This window comes from Paramisgurnus dabryanus, chromosome 15 (genome assembly GCF_030506205.2).
Source record: "Paramisgurnus dabryanus chromosome 15, PD_genome_1.1, whole genome shotgun sequence".
In the NCBI taxonomy this organism is placed as follows: Eukaryota; Metazoa; Chordata; class Actinopteri; order Cypriniformes; family Cobitidae; genus Paramisgurnus; species Paramisgurnus dabryanus.
The window spans coordinates 17077969-17095412 of NC_133351.1; the positions used below are offsets into that span (position 1 = coordinate 17077969).

Sequence of the window (17444 nt, forward strand, 5' to 3'; positions counted from 1 at the left end):
ATGACAAGATCTCTCATAAAAAAAGCAATAGAGATGTGTTGCCAGTCCTTTTTTGTAAGGTAAGTAAATGTCATAGCCTTTAATAACAAAACAACATATATATATATATGGTTATGATATATTCTACAGCCTGATATTCTGATTAGATTAAATACTGAAACATTTTTCTCTCACAAACTGAATGACTATAGCTTGCTAATCGAAAAACACCGACAGGCCGACGCATTGGCTTTCATATTAAGGCAGGCAAAGACACAGACTCAATAAATACGATCAAATGTTGAGCACTATTCTGAACCACTAACACAATCACTCATCCTTCATTGTACATTATCACACATCAAATGCATGTAAACTAAGATTGAATCTCAATCAAAGGTAAACTTGGTGTAAAACAAACACATAAAATGTATCAGGATAGCAAATGATGCCGTGGGCATTTGCAAGTAACAGGTATCAAATACAGAGTCCAATAGCAGCTGGTAGCTGGTTTCCCATAAATGTGTGGATTTTCCAATATATAGACGGAGTAATAACATGTTTTGTAAATCCAAAGCCTTTGTTTGCTGGTAAGTTGTGGATCTGTAATTGTAATGAAACATAATATAGGGATTTTTAAGATGATAAAAATAGATGTCAACAGTACATCATGAAATGGTGAGAAAAAAATCCCATTGTCCCAAGAACAGATTAAAAAAACAGTTTGTCAAATAAGGCAGCAAAAAGCAAAACAATGATTATTGCCAATTCTTACTTCAAGTAGCAAGAAAACGCTGTACCAAAGCATACTAGGAGAGGTCAGTTTGACAACGTAAATTACGAGCTTGTCCACGTCGGGTTTGATTTACATTTCTTGTTAAAATGACCTTACCAATGCTAAACAAAGCCCTAGAACTCTGGACTGTAATTTTGGGGCTTGGTGGCTTAGGATAGTTTGTAATCACAGCCTAGGCGGTTAACAAGAACAACATGGTTCCCCTTCTTATAGGCAGTGCCATTGAGTGTTGATAAACACTTGCGCAACTCTTCGAATCCAGCTGGATGGGAAAAACACTGACCCTACTTCCCGCAACACCCCAATCTGAATCATCAGCAGTCTTTAAGTGTCAAAGAGACATTGGTTATAAACATAAGCCTACACATCGTGACCTAAAGTGCAACTGATAATAAAAACAAAAACCCAGGCAGAAAAAACCTCAGGTGTGCCCAACACGAGTGCCTGGTTTCCCTTCATAAATGTAAAAGTGCAACGAGATCATGATAAAAATGAATCATACGGTTTGTGCAGTAAAGCAGACCCATCCGAAAGATTTCGGTTCGGAAGATATTTATGTTCATTCGCTCTTAATACACCCAATATAGAGGCTCTTCAGCAACTACAGCGTGGAGAAAACCAAATCCAACAGCAGGGGATCTCATAGCGTTCATTTTCGCAGAACCATTAATGGATTAGAAGCTCTATTTGTGTCCAGAAATTGGTTTAAATCATCGCTCTTGGATTGTGAGTCTGCCAGAAAGTGCATCATTTTATGTCTGCCAGCGAGCGTGTTTATGTGCAAGTGCGCGAGCGTACTTTGCCTGTATTTGTCGGTTGGCCCTGGCTGTCATTTGGTAGATGAAAGGGAAGGGTAAATTGGTATCATTATGAAGCCTCTGCTCTTCCGGAGCCGAATTATTGTCTCTGCATCCATCTCTCTCAGTTGAGAGAAGTAAAAGGAAGTAAAAAACAAAAAGGTTGTTGTGTCTCTGTTTTCAAACACTGAGCGCTTCCACCAGGAGTCTTGTCCTTGTTGGATACACGTACACACAGAGACACAGCAGCACTTTGTAAGTGCGGTGGGCTCTTTCGTGCAGCCCGGCTCTTCTGAGAGCTGCAGTGCTCCGATCTCAGGTATCCATCTCAAAGCAGCTCAGCTCGTCATCGGCGGGGCTATCGTTAGGGCCGTGCCTTCTCCAGAATGACGCCGGCTTCTTATGTAGCTCTCTTCGCACGCAACGCGGGCACGGCTGGGCTCGCATCCGGCACTCGGCGTGGAAGACGGCTCCGCATCCCTCACACCTGAAGGCAAAAAATGAATGCGTTAATATTATCAAGACATATTTGTGATTTCACAAAGTAAGATTTGATCCTGGATCAATGTTTTAATCAATGTCCCTTAACTCATACCCTAAACATATTTTTTCCTTCATATTTTTTCCTGAACTGTGACCATGCCAGTGAAAGCCCAACTAAATTCATTTTTATTTACATAAAATAAAAATGGTACCTACATAATTTTTTGAGAAAATAACATTGATATTCTTAATATATATTGACTGAGTAAGGCCATGTCAAAGATTAAAATTAAAGTGAAATCCAACTATGATGCTCCATAATAAAATTATTTTAGCTTGGATTTCACAGCATGGTGAAGAAATGATGGAAAATCAGTTTACTCTTTTGTTTGATTTTAACAAATAAAACATTCATATGACCAGAGATTGGATTATTATTTTTCCTGCGTTTATAAATCCTGCTGTGAAAGAATACAGTGAATTTCAGAATACAGTAAAAAAACATAAATTTGCTTGCTGGCAGACGGCAAAGAACATTTCATATATATAATAATATATAAGCTAAGGTGCCAATTCATCCTGTACTACAACAATTAGACGTTAAGCGCTCATTTCTATAAACAGAAATGTACTTTTTCTGTTAACCAATATGGGCGGTAGTTTTTAGACTGCCAAGCCCAAACTTAATTCCAAGTTCACCACTTGCCAAGAGGTTTGGCTATACTATACAAAGTTACTCCTGGTGGTATATTTCCTAAAAATGGTCTACTCTTTGTATAAAAAAACTATATTCTTAAATCTATTCTTAAGACATTTTACTAACTTCTTCCTCATAATGTGAGTTTCTAAAAACTCCTCATCTCTACTGCATATAAACAAACCGAACAAAAAATTCAACCAACTCAAAAAGTGTGTGTTATAAATAAACCCTAAAGCATGCTAACAAGATAATACTAGTTGAGACCACAGAAACTCTCTTTTAAATCCGCCTCTATAAATAAATAATACTTTCCAACAGTTAAAGCTTCAAGAAGAGTCATTCAGTTATGGTCCTTGCTCATCTAAGAGCTATGGAGGTGGTTTGTGGAATTTATGGATTTACAGTGGGGTGTGGAGATACCTTTATGCTCTTATTACTGAATGCTAGGGCTCTATTGTGCATGTTCTGTTACAGATACAACAAGAAAAACACACAAACACACCCAGAACATTATGGATAAGCTAAACAGAGAACACAGTAAAGCAATTTGTATGACACCTGGCCTAACGGATCCAGGTCTTTCTTTGAATCAAAATTTACAGACAGTAGGGATATCTAATCAAATTCTTTTTATATCAATATAAATTTAGATTTATTATTTAAGATGCACCATCTCTTTTTCAAATGGGTCCTACAACAAAATGACATGGTTCACTTAAGCTTAAAGGTGCAGTGTGTAATTTTTAGAAGGATCTCTTGAAAGAAATGCAAAATAATATACAAAACTATATTATCAGTGGTGTATAAAGACCTTTTATAATAAACCGTTATGTTTTTATAACCTTAGAATGAGACGTTTTTATCTACATACACTGAGGGTCCCCTTACATGGAGGTCGACATTTTGTGCCACCATGTTTCTACAGAAGCCCTTAATGGACAAACTTTTTTACTAAGTTGTCTCCGACGATGAAATGTTTGTCCGCTAGTGGCTATCGTAGCTTCTTTATGTGTTTTAAAAGCGAAGGTTGGGCAGTGTGCTGAGCCGCTGGTTGCAATTTGAAACTTCACCACTAGATGCCGCTAAAATTTACACACTGCACCTTTAAATCTCAGTTTCTATTTAGTTATCATGTTAAAGGGACACTCCACTTTTTTTGAAAATATGCTCATTTTCCAGCTCCCCCTAGAGTTGAACATTTGATTCTTACAGTTTTGAAATCCATTCAGCTGATCTTCGGGGTCTCGTGCTACCACTCATAGCATAGCTTAGCATAATCCAGTGAATCTGATTAGACCATTAGCATTGCACCTAAAAAATAACCAAAAAGTTTCGATATTTTTCCTATGTAAAAATTGACTCTTCTGTAGTTACATTGGCCCTCATTTATCAAACGTGCGTACACCAAATTTCCAGCGTACACCTGGCGTACACCCAAAACCACGGTGACTTTGAGATTTATCAATATGGACGTTGGCGTACGGCACGCTCAAATCCTACGCCAGCTCAGGAGGTGGTGTACGCACATTTTGAGTTAGTGCAGAAATGCGCAAAAACTTCCTAACACCACAAAACGTACTGACAAACTAAAATATATGATATATTATGACCCACTGTAAAAAACATAGTAATTATAAACTTCAGTGTTTATTTTTATGCAACAATGTTCAATGTTTAATTTGTGAGACTTTACCAAAGCATTTGATTTGTATGCATATGTATTCCTTAAGTTGCGAGCCGTTTCAGGGCAGAGCACGTGAGCGGATCGGAGCGTTGAGCGGTGCGGTAATACCATCAGAGCGCCTTTTTCCGAAAATTCCGTTCGCTCAGGACCGCTCGTTTAATCCAGAACGCCCTTTGATAATTTGTTCGAGAATCTGTAGAAACGTCTAGCCTTATACATAAATGTAAAGTAAAATTCAAAGTAAAGATTGGACAGGAAGAAAACATTGAAAGGGACTGCGGAGAGACTGTAAAAGTTTAGCAATCCTGGAATCTGAAGCGGCACATTGCAAGAAAGCACAAGGAACTGCTACGAAAACATGGTAATAATGCATCAAAAGGTAAGCTAGTTACATACCATTCGATGATAAATAAATAGCTACACATTAATAGGAAAGGTAAAATGCTTGTGTTGAATGGAGCCATAAATCCGATCATATGATAACATGCGGACAAAATCATGGCCACGAATTATCTTTTATGCTACATATGGACACTTCTTTTTCTTATTTAGTTTAAAGTATGGCCATAAATATAAAATTCGTTCCCAATATTCAACAGTTTGTTCCTTGGAATTAATTATTATAATATTTTGTAATTACTATTACAAGTATTATTACTTCAAATTATGAATTAGTAAAACATGTGGATGTCGTGGCAACAAATTGTTAATTTGAATTATATCCGGAGCTCCGTATCAAACTGGATCTTAGCTAACAAACAACTGTATGTAAATACAGAAAAACACACTACAAAAGTTACTACATCATTTTAAAATATTATTTTAAAAAAACTTAACCGAACCATTAAGCAGACATATAATTTAGATGTAGGCAACAGTAAATAATAATGATAATAATAATAATAATAATAATAATAAATAAATATTCTTCTAAATATCATTTAAGCGTCATTAATAATAAAAATAATAATACAAATATTACAAAATGGCATGCAATTATTAATGTCTTTAATCCCGCTCTTTAAACTCCCAAATAAAATAATTTTCTTTCTTTCCACTTCCCCGGTTTGTCTTCTTTGCCGTCTTCCATGTGTCAATGTCGTAAAATGAGGGAGTGGGGGAGGCGGAGACTTGAATTTATATGGGCGTGTTATTCTAATGACGATCGTTTTCAGCCGCGGCATTTATGAAGGGCAGATATTGCGTACACCTGAATATCATCGGTACGCACAGTTTCATAAATCAGGCGGTGAGAGGAGTGTAAGCATAATCTTACGCCAACATATACGCCCGTTTCTACGCAAGAATGATAAATGAGGGCCACTGTGTACTAAGACTGACGGAAAATTAAAAGTTGTGATTTTCTAGGCAGATATGTCTAGGTACCATAGGCTACTCTCATTCCGGCTTAATAATCAAGGACTTTGCTGCTGTAACATGACTACAGGAGGCGCAATGATATTACGCAGCAGCCGAAAATAATCCCCTTAGTAACTTTCAATGGCAGGGGACTATTTTCGGGCAGTGCATAATATCATTGCACTATTTTTAAAGCGTAATGCTAATGGCCTAATCAGAATCAATGGATTGTGCTAAGCTATGCTAAAAATGCTAGCGCCAGACCCGCAGATCAGCTGAATGGATTCCAAAACTGTAAAAATCAAATGTTTAACTCTAGGGGAGCTGGAAAATTTGCATATTTAAAAAAAGTGGAATCTCCCTTTAACACAGCTCAGTTAACATCTTAACTCAAGAGCCCCAGTTGAAGAATTAAAATCTGATAATTTCCCCAAAAACACATATTTGATTAATCTATAAATCCAATGTGCTCTTGCTAAAAACATTACTCAAGTTGTGCATTGAAGTGTTCAGAAAACCACACAGAACAGTTATGCGTTAACTGCTTAAAAATGAAAAAAGCTTAATTTTAAATATGTTTTAGAAACATGCTTTAACCCCACTTAAGCAGACCGAAATTTGCACACTCGAAATTCTTGCGCACGTTAAAAAAATAAAAACAAACTCACGTTGTGTCAATCACATTTATAATCACTTTCGTCCGTCATAATAAAATTAAGATAGAGTTAAAGTTTCTGCGTTTTTCACATCTTAGAAGAATCCAGAATAGCGTTTGACAAGCTGATTCACTTTGTCTCACAACACAATAAATACAAAAGAATGGAATACAAAGAGACGGAATATAAAGACTTTATATGTGGCAGATGATTGGACACTTGGAAAACAGGATGGTAGTTACTGATTTCAAGTGTACGAAAGATTATACAGTATTGTCGTCAAGTTAACTAACGTTGTCGCTAATGTAATTCATTAATTTATAGTGAATAGCGCTAATGTACTAAAGACTCAATTTGTATTGTTTTGGATTTTTTTACAACAGATTAATAAATTAGCTTCTGACTCATTGTGCAAACATCTTTACTCTTACCACGCATTTACTTTCAAAACTGCAGTGCTTTTATCTTATTGCTTTTTTTACATGGCTATATATTATTTTTGTCACTAGCTAATATTGGTGTGTTGCTAATACTGTAGGAAATACTAGTTGAACATTGATCCTAAATTAAATTCAAATACATTACAGTAGGTAAATGTGTTACCTGTAATTTGTTAATGTGTAACTGCTTTAACTACTTTCAATTAATCTCCAAAGAACACATTAGCCCTAACCAACAGTCATTCAGGCTTTATCAGTGTTTCACGGCCTTGAGTGATGTGCTATGCTTAAATAGGCCTACCTTCATCTGGGCACTGCTTTACTTTACTGTGGAGTTCAAGAGATATTGCATGGTATGAAGCACAGAGAGTGGTTTATCAGCTGTAGGCCATAACTGAACTGAACAAAGAGCAGTATGCTTAAAGAAGCCGAATCGCTAGAGGGATTAACTGTCCTTTTACACAGGGTGGCCTATCACTGGACCATCATACCTCAAATGCCTTTAATTCACTGCCTGCTGGGTGTGACTAACATTAGACAGGGGATAGACAATCATTGGCGATGAGCTGCATATGAAGATTTTAGACACAACTAACACTTCAGTGCAGAGCTGTGTGAACACCTTCACCATTATCATCTATAATGAAGATCTTTGAGGGATGAATTATAGTTATGGTTACTCTTGAGGAACTGATGTCATCCACTAAAAACCACCTTGGCACAAACTAGTTGATATAGAGAGCAAAAAGTGAATTTAGGTCGGAGACAAATTTGACGCTGGGTGAATGAAAAGAGCCATGTTTTTAAATTGACCAAATTAAATTTGTTGATGTATCTTTCACGCTCTATGGCGGGCATATAAATACTCAACATGTTTAATCTGAGTGATTTCTTAAGTTATTTACGCATGTTGGCTGTACAAACGTTACTTTATGGAAGTCTATGAGAAGTATAGTTTGTTTTCCCCTAAAAAGAGGCAGTGACGAAATTGACAGTCAAGTTCCCAGATGTGCCAGTAGTCTGTATGCTCAGATTGGTTAGCTGGCCGGCTGTTTTGCGATTCGCCAACCGCCTACCACACATTGAATGGAAATGTCAAACCCCTTTCCATTACAGGTAGATGCTTGTGCTCCAGTGTATTGTAAACAGTGCCGTCAATACTGTCCTATCATTTTGACCCCGAATAAGACCCAGTGAATGTTAGTGAAGAGAGTCGAGCGAAACCTGAGTAAGCACGGATCTTATAGGAAGTTTAAAAATAGTATTTTTTTATAGTTGTTTCATTTTAGATACCGTATTTTACGGACTATAAATCCCTCCAGAGTACAAGTCGCATCAATCAAAAAAGCGTCATGGAGACGAAAAAAATCATATATAAGTCGCAATGAACTACACGTTGCATTTATTTAGAAAATTGTTTTCACAAAATCCAAGCCGAAGAACAGACATTTAATCTGGAAAGGCAACTTATTCAACTAACAATGAGGCTGTTTACACTTGGCATTAACATGCGTTTTCGTCAATCGGATCACAAGTGGACGACGTTAATGCCAGGTGTAAACGGTGTTCAAAACGTTTTGAGCTCGTCCACTTTCGACCACTTGCAACCACATCCAGAGGTATCGGATCGCTTTGGAGTTGCGGAACGCAAATGTGGTTGAATGTGTTCGAACAGCCACACGCGACCGCCTTCTCTCCGCCCGATTATCTATCTGAGGTATTAAACACAAGTTTTACGTCTTTTTTTGACTTCTGGCGTGAACATACGGTGAACAGCGCTATTTATAGCCTTTCATTGATAAAACTACTGCGTGTGTTCTCCGTAGTTTCGTTTTGAAAGCGTGAAAGTTGCGCGATCCTATTTCATCAATTGCGCTGAAAATTCAGAGAAAGCTCCAACATATAAACGTACAAAACACTGTGCAGCATGTATATTTGCTAAACAAGCAGCAGACTCCGACATAATATTAGTTTGCGTCCATATAAACTCATAATTACTCCCGCTCGCGTTTGAATGACAGCAGAGAGACTCGCCCACCGTCTCACAGACCACCCCCTCACAGTATTCAGGACAGAAGCGGTCGAAAGTGGACAAAAGAGATGGATTTAAATACCAAGTGTAAACGTAATGTGTCTCTCTCGTCCACTTGTGATCCGATCGATGAAAACACATCTTAATAACAAGTGTAAACAGCCCCAATGGCACACAGAACAGCAGGCTGAATGGATGTCTGTACGTTAACGTAACATTATCAGTTATTTACAAGATAAACAATAGCATACTGAACATACCTGGAAAGCTGAATAGGTTAAATGAACAGAACAAGCCAACGCGCATCAAGTTCGCAGGCTCGTCAATCCACATCACTGAATTTACTGAATTACATAAATCCAGGAGCAGCATATAGCGGACTCTCGCGGCTGTAAACGGTAATGTTGTCTCTTGGTTCATGTATGTAAAAATTAATTCATACTGACTTACAAGTCGCGCCTGACTAGAAGCCGCAGGACCAGCCAAACTATAAAAAAGTGTGACTTACAGTTCGGAAAATACGGTATGCTGTGCATTTGAGATATTATTTAATTACAGACTGCAGTGATCGCTACTGACTATATAGCACTGTTATTTTGTCATTGAAGACAAATATATGTTGCCAGAAAAACGAGTCCATTATGAAAAAAAAACATTGCTTTCCTACAGTGGCGAAACACTATACCATATTAAGTGTGCCTGTAGATAAGGGAGCATGCAAGTTAACCCTACATAAAAGCCTTAATCAAAGTATAATTTACACTGCATACACAAACACCAACAAACACCAACATTCGAAATTCGCTCGTGGGATTAAAAAAAGAAGTTTGCAGGTGTTTGTCAAATAACTATGAATTAGCATTTAGCTAACCGGCTAGCGGAGCCAAATAGCACTGTCCTTTGTTTATATCCTTGATACAACGTCTAGGCAGTGACTTGTTGCCTCGCCGCCAATTATTTTTTCGAACTCGAGCAGGCTTGACCAATCACATTCTGTTGACTGTTGAAACGAACCAAAAGAAAACCAAGGAAATCGCGTTCATGGCGATTTATGGTGATTTTATTTCTGTTACACCATTGCCTACAATGATGCAGTTGCGGGTTCCCCTGTTTCAAGCTCTAGTTGACGCATTCGGCCCAATGAACTGCCGTAGCCAAGGCGGCATCTAGTGTACATATCTATGGCCTCCCACCCTTTATTGTGTGGTCCTAAGGGGAGGGTCTGTGTAAATTTTGGGGTTTGACATATCAATAACCCAGGAAGAAGCTCACTGTAGTCAATCCAGCTGTTCATTTGTCGTTTATGAAAACTGATTTCTATTAAAAATATCTCTCATTGCATTGAACTTTGAGTGTTGAAACTTTAAGGATATTGTTTATGCTCAAACAGTAACATTACACACTAACTGAATGTAAAAAAGTAAAATCATAATCAAGGACCCCTTTAATATCAAATGCAATGAAATGTATACATTTTTGATCTGGCTCAAGCCAAAATTTCATTTAAGATTTATGCCTTTGCAAACCATGAGATGGTCAGAGGTAAAAACACTGATTGTACCTTTTGGTGGCATTCTCCTGGAAGGGATAGAGGACCTGGCCGCTGTGGCACAACTCACAGATGAAACCCTTCTCTCGACACAGACTGCAGCTGTAGACATGAGAGCTAGCAAACTTGATTACCTTTGAGAGGAAGGGAGCAAGCTTTCCATCTATGACCTGCAGGAAAAATGAAAGTTATGAAAGTGAGGTTACATAGGAATCACATTGCAGCTCTTACCGTGGGGCAAAATCTGTGGAATAGATTTAAGTATGGCAAATATGTGTTAAACAGAATTGAGTATGAATGTCTTATTTGTAGCTGGAAAAAATACAATAAAAGGGAAGGAATCCATGGAGGAGGAACTTTGGGAATAGTAAAATGTGACCATAGTGAATGAACTACTATCACATGTGCTTGACCGAATGTGTTCAACAGGTACAAGACATACAGAGCAGATGTATAGATAGACAGACACAATACAATACAAGAAAATGGACAGTAATCCAGTTAGATGTCTATCTGAGAGTTTAAGCGACTGGACAAACACTTCAGAACAGACTTCAATGGGAGCCAAGGACAAAAAAGACAGTACATCATGAATCCACATGAGCACTAATGAATGCTTAGAGAGCAGGGGGGCTGGCTATGGTTCGAGGATGGGGTAATTCCTTTTGGGAGACAGTTTGCAAAAAATAATATGTGAATGCCATTTATCGGCCAGAGTAGTTAAAAATCGGCATGGTCTTTGAAAGCGGGGTACTGAAGAAGGCGTATTGTAGGCAACTGAATGAGGCAGGGGAAGGGGCCTAGACCTCCAGTGCATATTCACCAAAGGGGCAGAGACAAGTGGCTACACCTGGCAGCACTGCAGCACACCAATTAAAGGGCCTGCCAGCATTCTTCAGCCCTTCCACAAGGAGCCGGGCAAAGAATGGAGGAGCAGAGCGGACGGTGGAGGAGAGCTTGTGAGGGTGGGACGGGAGGGCTTGGGGACAGAAAGAATAAAGGAAGGACCACCACAGTCTCGCACGAAAGACGTGCGCACATACGCAGCGTGAGCAAGGAAAATGGGTTGAAAAGGAGAAGGTTTGTGTGGGAACAAGGTATGGGCTCTGTCACGACGTCTGTTTATTTAGTCAAAATGCGATATGTCTTAAATCTGTTACATTAACACACTGAAGCAGGATATTTATCCAGTTTTTTTAAGAAAAAGTAGTTTAAGCTCTAAACAGGACTCAAAAACATCATCAAATAATCCTGGTGTTAGAGAGAAAAGGTGGGGATACTAAGCTAGAACTGTTGCAGACCTGTCACTATCACTGTCCAATAAATATAGAGGTGATACTGTTGACAGCTTTCTCAGTACAGGCAACAGGAGAGCACTTAACCATCCATCAAGCAGCTTTCAGTTTAGACATCCCTGTTTTTTACTGACCGGGCTGACAGAACTTGGAGGCAAATCTTGGCTTTTCCCATGTGGAAGAGTAATATGGCAGGCACTAAAGAAACGTTGCAAGCCACCAATCAAAGGGGTTGAGCGAGCACACTCGCTGTCTTGTGGTAAAGATGATATATGCTCCCCTTGATCAATGCTGGCGGACGAGTAATTAAACATTTCAATAATTTAACAGGCAATAAAAAAATACAGAGTTCACTTACACCAGACTTGATGGGGAGGGACTATGAGAGCTTGAGGGCTGTTAATAAGAGTGACCGACAATGAATTAAATGTCCATTAGTATTGGGAACAGAATAACCAAAATTGCCCTATTTGCTGTGGAGAGAAAAAATGATAAGATGAATATGAGGAAAAAGTAAAGAATGTGATATATATACGATAGATAATGTAAATAGATATGATAGATATTGTCAGGGTGAAATTTGCTGGGGGGGGGCATTCTGGTCTTTATATCCCTGCCTCTGTTAAATTATTTTATTCCCAGTGGGGACAGAATGTAGCCGCCATGAATAATGGTCATCAAATGGCCATATAAACCGCCTAAAATAAAGATAATTTAATATAAGTAAAAAAACAGTAACATCAGGAATGGAGTATTACTGTCAGGGCTTCCACTCCTGTGACAATATGCCATGATCCTTTTTTAATCCAGGTAAGGATTTTCCAAATATCGCCTCAGTCTATTTTTCAGTGCGTATACAGCCAAATAAGAAATTAAAAGGATTCCAAGCAGCATATCATCATATTTTACAGGACTGTTACAACAGATAGATATAATAGATAAACTGGCATGAGGCCATTTCTGGGAATTACATTTCATCAGAGGGCCGCAGAGCTATTTTAACATAAAAAACTGAATATTTCTGTAAATATACTGTTTTTCTATTATTTACAAATAATACGTAAAAATATATAAACAGTGCTTTCTGTCTTTTTTATACATTATTTTAACAGTATAAATCTTTTCTTAACTCTTTCCCCGCAATTGACGAGTTATCTCGTCAATTAAGAGAAAAAGCTTCCCTGCCAATGACAAGAATTTCCGACTTTCCGCAATACCGCTATTATCCACCAGGTATAATCTGCAACTTATAAAATCTGGAAGTATCACCCTAGGGTTAACAGCTGTATGTCGAATTTTGGGGATCGCTCTGCATCTGATCTCTATCAAAAGTCAAAATTTGGTGTTTTTGAAGAAACCTACCCATATTTTAGAGGTGATAAAAAGAGAACTAATGAAGGTACTAGGTAGCATGTAACGTTTTTTTTTTTTTTTAAGGCAGAGGGTCTGTTCTTTCATTTGATATATTGTATGTTTATTTATTTAAGGAACATTTTCTGAAAGGCATTAAACTTTTGTGAAAATCATGAAAAATGCTGGTGCTGGCTGGCAACTTCTTTTTTTAAAAATGCTGGCCTGGAAAGAGTTAACCTTTTCTTAAATAACTTTATATTAAAACCTGGCACTAAACTAGCAAATTAAATTCCTGAACACATTTATTAATGTGCACGATTGGTGCACGATTTTTGCACGATTTTTGAAAAACGCTTTGGAAAAGGAAGTCGGCCGGGTACCAAAACACACTTGTAGCCAATCAGCAGTAAGGGGCGTGTCTACTAACCGCCATTGTTGCCTGGATTGCGTATGTGTGGGGCGCGTCTATCAAAAGAAGGTCCAGATTCTATTGGGGTAAGGGCGTATTTGTTTACGTGATTTCAAATGTCAACATTGGCTTTCAGAGATCATGCACCCCGCCTTTAACTATTATACATTTTTGCAACCAGGTAGTGTTTCTGTTTTAATTTATTTACGATTTTTTCATGTCACAGACTTGACTTGTTTATGTTCCATCTATGTTAAAATTTATATGAGGACACAGCTCTATGTGTAACTACACAGCAAGCAACATAATTGATATCATTATGTTGTAATATATCATAATCTTTGAGTAACAGATGTTCTCTGGAGGAACTCTCCAAAGTCCCGATAACATTAACTGTTTGCATGATGACAATGACATGTTGACGTGATGAGCAGATGAGCAATTAAAATCCGATCATGCATTCCACTATCCTCGCCTTCACGGACAGCGTGGTTCATAGTTGCATAACAATGGAAGACAAGCAACCTCCTGTGCACTTTAAAATAAGAAAGAAGCGCCTTGACTCACGTTTAATATTTACGTTAAATGTTTACATAAATAATCAAACGAATGTGAACTAATTAAATAAAAAATCTTTTGTTATATTTTTGACAGCAGACACGGGCTGCAGAGAGGGGGAGGAAGGGCCGCAAATGGCCCGCAGGCCAGGAGTTTAAGACCACTGTGATTAGATAGATAAGGTACAGTACAATACGGTGCGCTACTGTTGATAGACAGATAGATACTGTAAATAGATAGACAGACAGACAGACAGGTAGATATATAATATTGTAAACTTTTAAAGACGAATGTTGTACCAAGTAAATTTTGGGGAACAAAATATTTACCTTTAAAAAGTTGACAATATGTCCTTAAGGTACAGTAATGTGCCCAAAAAGGTGCATCATTGTATAATGTTTTTTACCTTCTATTCTGACAGTGTAAATTATTTTCCAATTAAACATTCATATTTCGTTCTTTACTGTATGTACCAAATACCACATCAAAAACATCAAAGTTAAGCCAATGATGCCATCTCCTATCTGTTGTTTTTTACGAGGGGAATAAGTAATGTCCACCAAACCAACACCCCCCCCCCCAAGTCCCCCACCTTGTGCTCCTGTCTTGCATGTGCTTTGTTGTCAGCGGCTTAATCCCCTAAAACCACAGTTTAGCGCCTACTTTTTCATCCCCTTCTCGGCCCTGGCCTTAATGTCCTTGCCTGCTCCATTAAACGACAGAGAAAGGGCCCAGATTAGACAGATAAAAAGAGTGTGAGCTCTGTTTGGATAACTGAGGTCCCTGCCAAGACCTCGCAAAACAGGATTAAAACCAGCGTGTGTAAAGAAGCGGTAAAGTGCCCGTCAGCCGGGGTATTGTGTGCGATGGGCAGGAGAGAAATCATAAAGGTTCTTCCTTTTTACAGGGATTAAGAAACTGTAGTCATTTGGACAATAAAATCAGATTTGGTCGTATTAGCTCTGGTGCCATGTAGCTGTTCTGAAAGCAATGTCCTTAATATTCAAGGCGACTGTTTCTTTTGACCGGGATAAAGGATTTTGATATGTAACTTTAGCCAAACAAGATAGTACATCATACAACACAACATTTATGAAGCACATGTAGGCCATCTTGGGACACTTTGAAAAACGTTCTCTGCTCTTCCAGTGGCAACATCAAAGAAAAAACAGTGGCCAAACAAAAGCAGCTTCTGGGCAGGCCCTGAGCAAACAAATATGGTGAATGATGTCATTTTTAGAAAAGAAGACAGGCCAAAACCTAGGTTTAATTGTTAGAACTGAATAATGGAGAGCATTTGGTTTGGGTATGTAGTGTTTGTTGGAGATAGTTCAGCACTCACTGATCTATACGCGAAGGGCGAGCATTCCAGAGCCACGGAGGACCTGGCATTAAATAGCAACACTAAAAGAAAATGGCTCCTTAATAAGGTAAGCCAATTAAGAGGCTGAAAGAGACAGCAATGTGACATGAATGGGAAATGCCTCAAATTTGGGCTCTACAGAGAAGGATTTGAAGCAGTGGAGGAGAGTATAAAAGCCTACCAACAAATGCAATGAATAAAAAGTCCACAAAGATTGGGGAAGACAGTACAGAACCCATTTAGGAGCCACTGAGTGCTGTGGTAGTTAACTTGTTTGTATTTGGCTTTGTTTAGATTTAGTTGAATTTCTACTTTCTACTTGCATTTTTTATTTCAACATTTCGTGTAATTGCACACAACCAAGCTCCAAAAACACAATTGTACAATTATGTGCCATTCCAATAGAGCACCGTAAACATGAAGCATGATAGAGACAGAAAGAATGCAGAAGGCCAGGGAGGCGGTGTCAGGTGATGGGATGATAGGGAAGAATAAAATTGAATGGAAGTGCAGAAAGGACTGTTACTCTTAGTTTTTTTCTGCCTGTTGCTTCTGAATGGCAGTAATTAGTAAGCTGGGAGGGGGAATACAGGGCTGAAGAGGGCGCATGTAAGCAGACTCCAGCATCCCACCGAGAGACAGAAGAGAGTGGGGTTGTGTGACAGAAGAATAGATGCTCTCATAATAAAAGAAAAATAAGGGCAGAGGTCATTTCTAAGAAACCGAGTGAAAAAAATTTGGATGGGACAGCAGAAGGCATAAGGACGGAGGACAGAATGAAGAAAGGAGAGACCGGACAATTTAAGGAGATGAGAACACAGTTTCTTAATTTATGTTTTATAGTGATTCCCAAAGTTTTGCAAATAGCATTTGGTTGTTATAGGCCTAATAGGAGTACATAATGATATATAAAAAATATCAATTGCCAGATTGGTTGCCTAATATTGTTATTGCTTTAAAATAATAACATTAGTGTGGTTGGGTACCAGATACACTACCGGAGATAAGTTTGGAATCACATCTTAAAAATCTTTTAATTTGAAGGTGTATGTTTAAATGTTTGAAATGACTTTTGTAGACAATAAAATTATATATTTTTTATTATTTTTTTATATATATTTTGTAGAATAGATGTGAACTCTCAAGTGGAAACCTCAAGAAGCTGATTAATAAAATGCTATTAGTACAATTTAGCAAATTGTAAAGGATGAAAACACTGCAGATGATAAAATGAAGAGTTTGGTTGATGCGATGAACGGCATTTAAAAAAAAAAATTGTTATCGCCAAAATTAGTATCGTATCACATCAGTATTTAAAATGAAGAATGCAATAAATCTGCTCAACCAATCACAGCACACCATTCCACGCATTGTAAACAATGATGGCAGCGCTTTGAATACACATGTAATCCTAGTTTTCCTCATTTACTTTGTTAATCATGATCAACATACAAACAAAAACAAAATAATACTTTTAATAGCATTGATAAACCTAAGCCATCAAAATCTAATAATTTACGTGAGAGGCACTCGGGCGAAGGAAAAATGCCGGCTGTTGCTTGTTCTCACATGACAGCATCAAGCTTCTGTCATGCTAACACATTGACCCCAGGGGATCTTTTGTAAAACTTTTCATTATTTTACGCGAAGCCAACGAAAATCTAGCAGGATCAAAACATTTTACAGCTGATCGCTGTCAAAAAAGTTCAGCGATGACGTCCCAAGGATGACCGCAGCAATGACAGTGTTATTAATATGACAAAGTAAGTGTTTTGATTAATGCCATTAATGTTTTTTTTTTTTAATCAGTGTATATCACTAGTCAACTAAATGAATATAACATGGCAAAGATGAATCCACATTTATATATTGATTCAATAGATTTGTAGCATTTTGGAAAAAAAACTTGTCATGGATTTATTGCATTTTGCAGAAATAATAATCAGTTTTTATAATAAATCTTTGAAAATTGTATTAAGGATATGAATTTT

At 37.8% G+C, this 17444-nt stretch overlaps 1 protein-coding gene across 2 annotated transcripts in view; it reads right to left on the reverse strand.

Moving 5' to 3' along the window:
• Positions 1-63: 63 nt before the first annotated feature.
• Positions 64-17444, reverse strand: part of plekhm3 (pleckstrin homology domain containing, family M, member 3) — a 46133-nt gene continuing 28752 nt past the window's right edge. For both annotated transcript variants that reach the window (XM_065292480.2, XM_065292481.2), the window contains 2 exons: positions 10488-10645; positions 64-2059 (listed from right to left, as the gene is read on the reverse strand). In XM_065292480.2, the coding sequence (XP_065148552.2) occupies positions 1888-2059; positions 10488-10645 (330 nt within the window). In that variant the 3' untranslated portion in view covers positions 64-1887. The remainder of the gene's footprint in view (positions 2060-10487; positions 10646-17444) is intronic.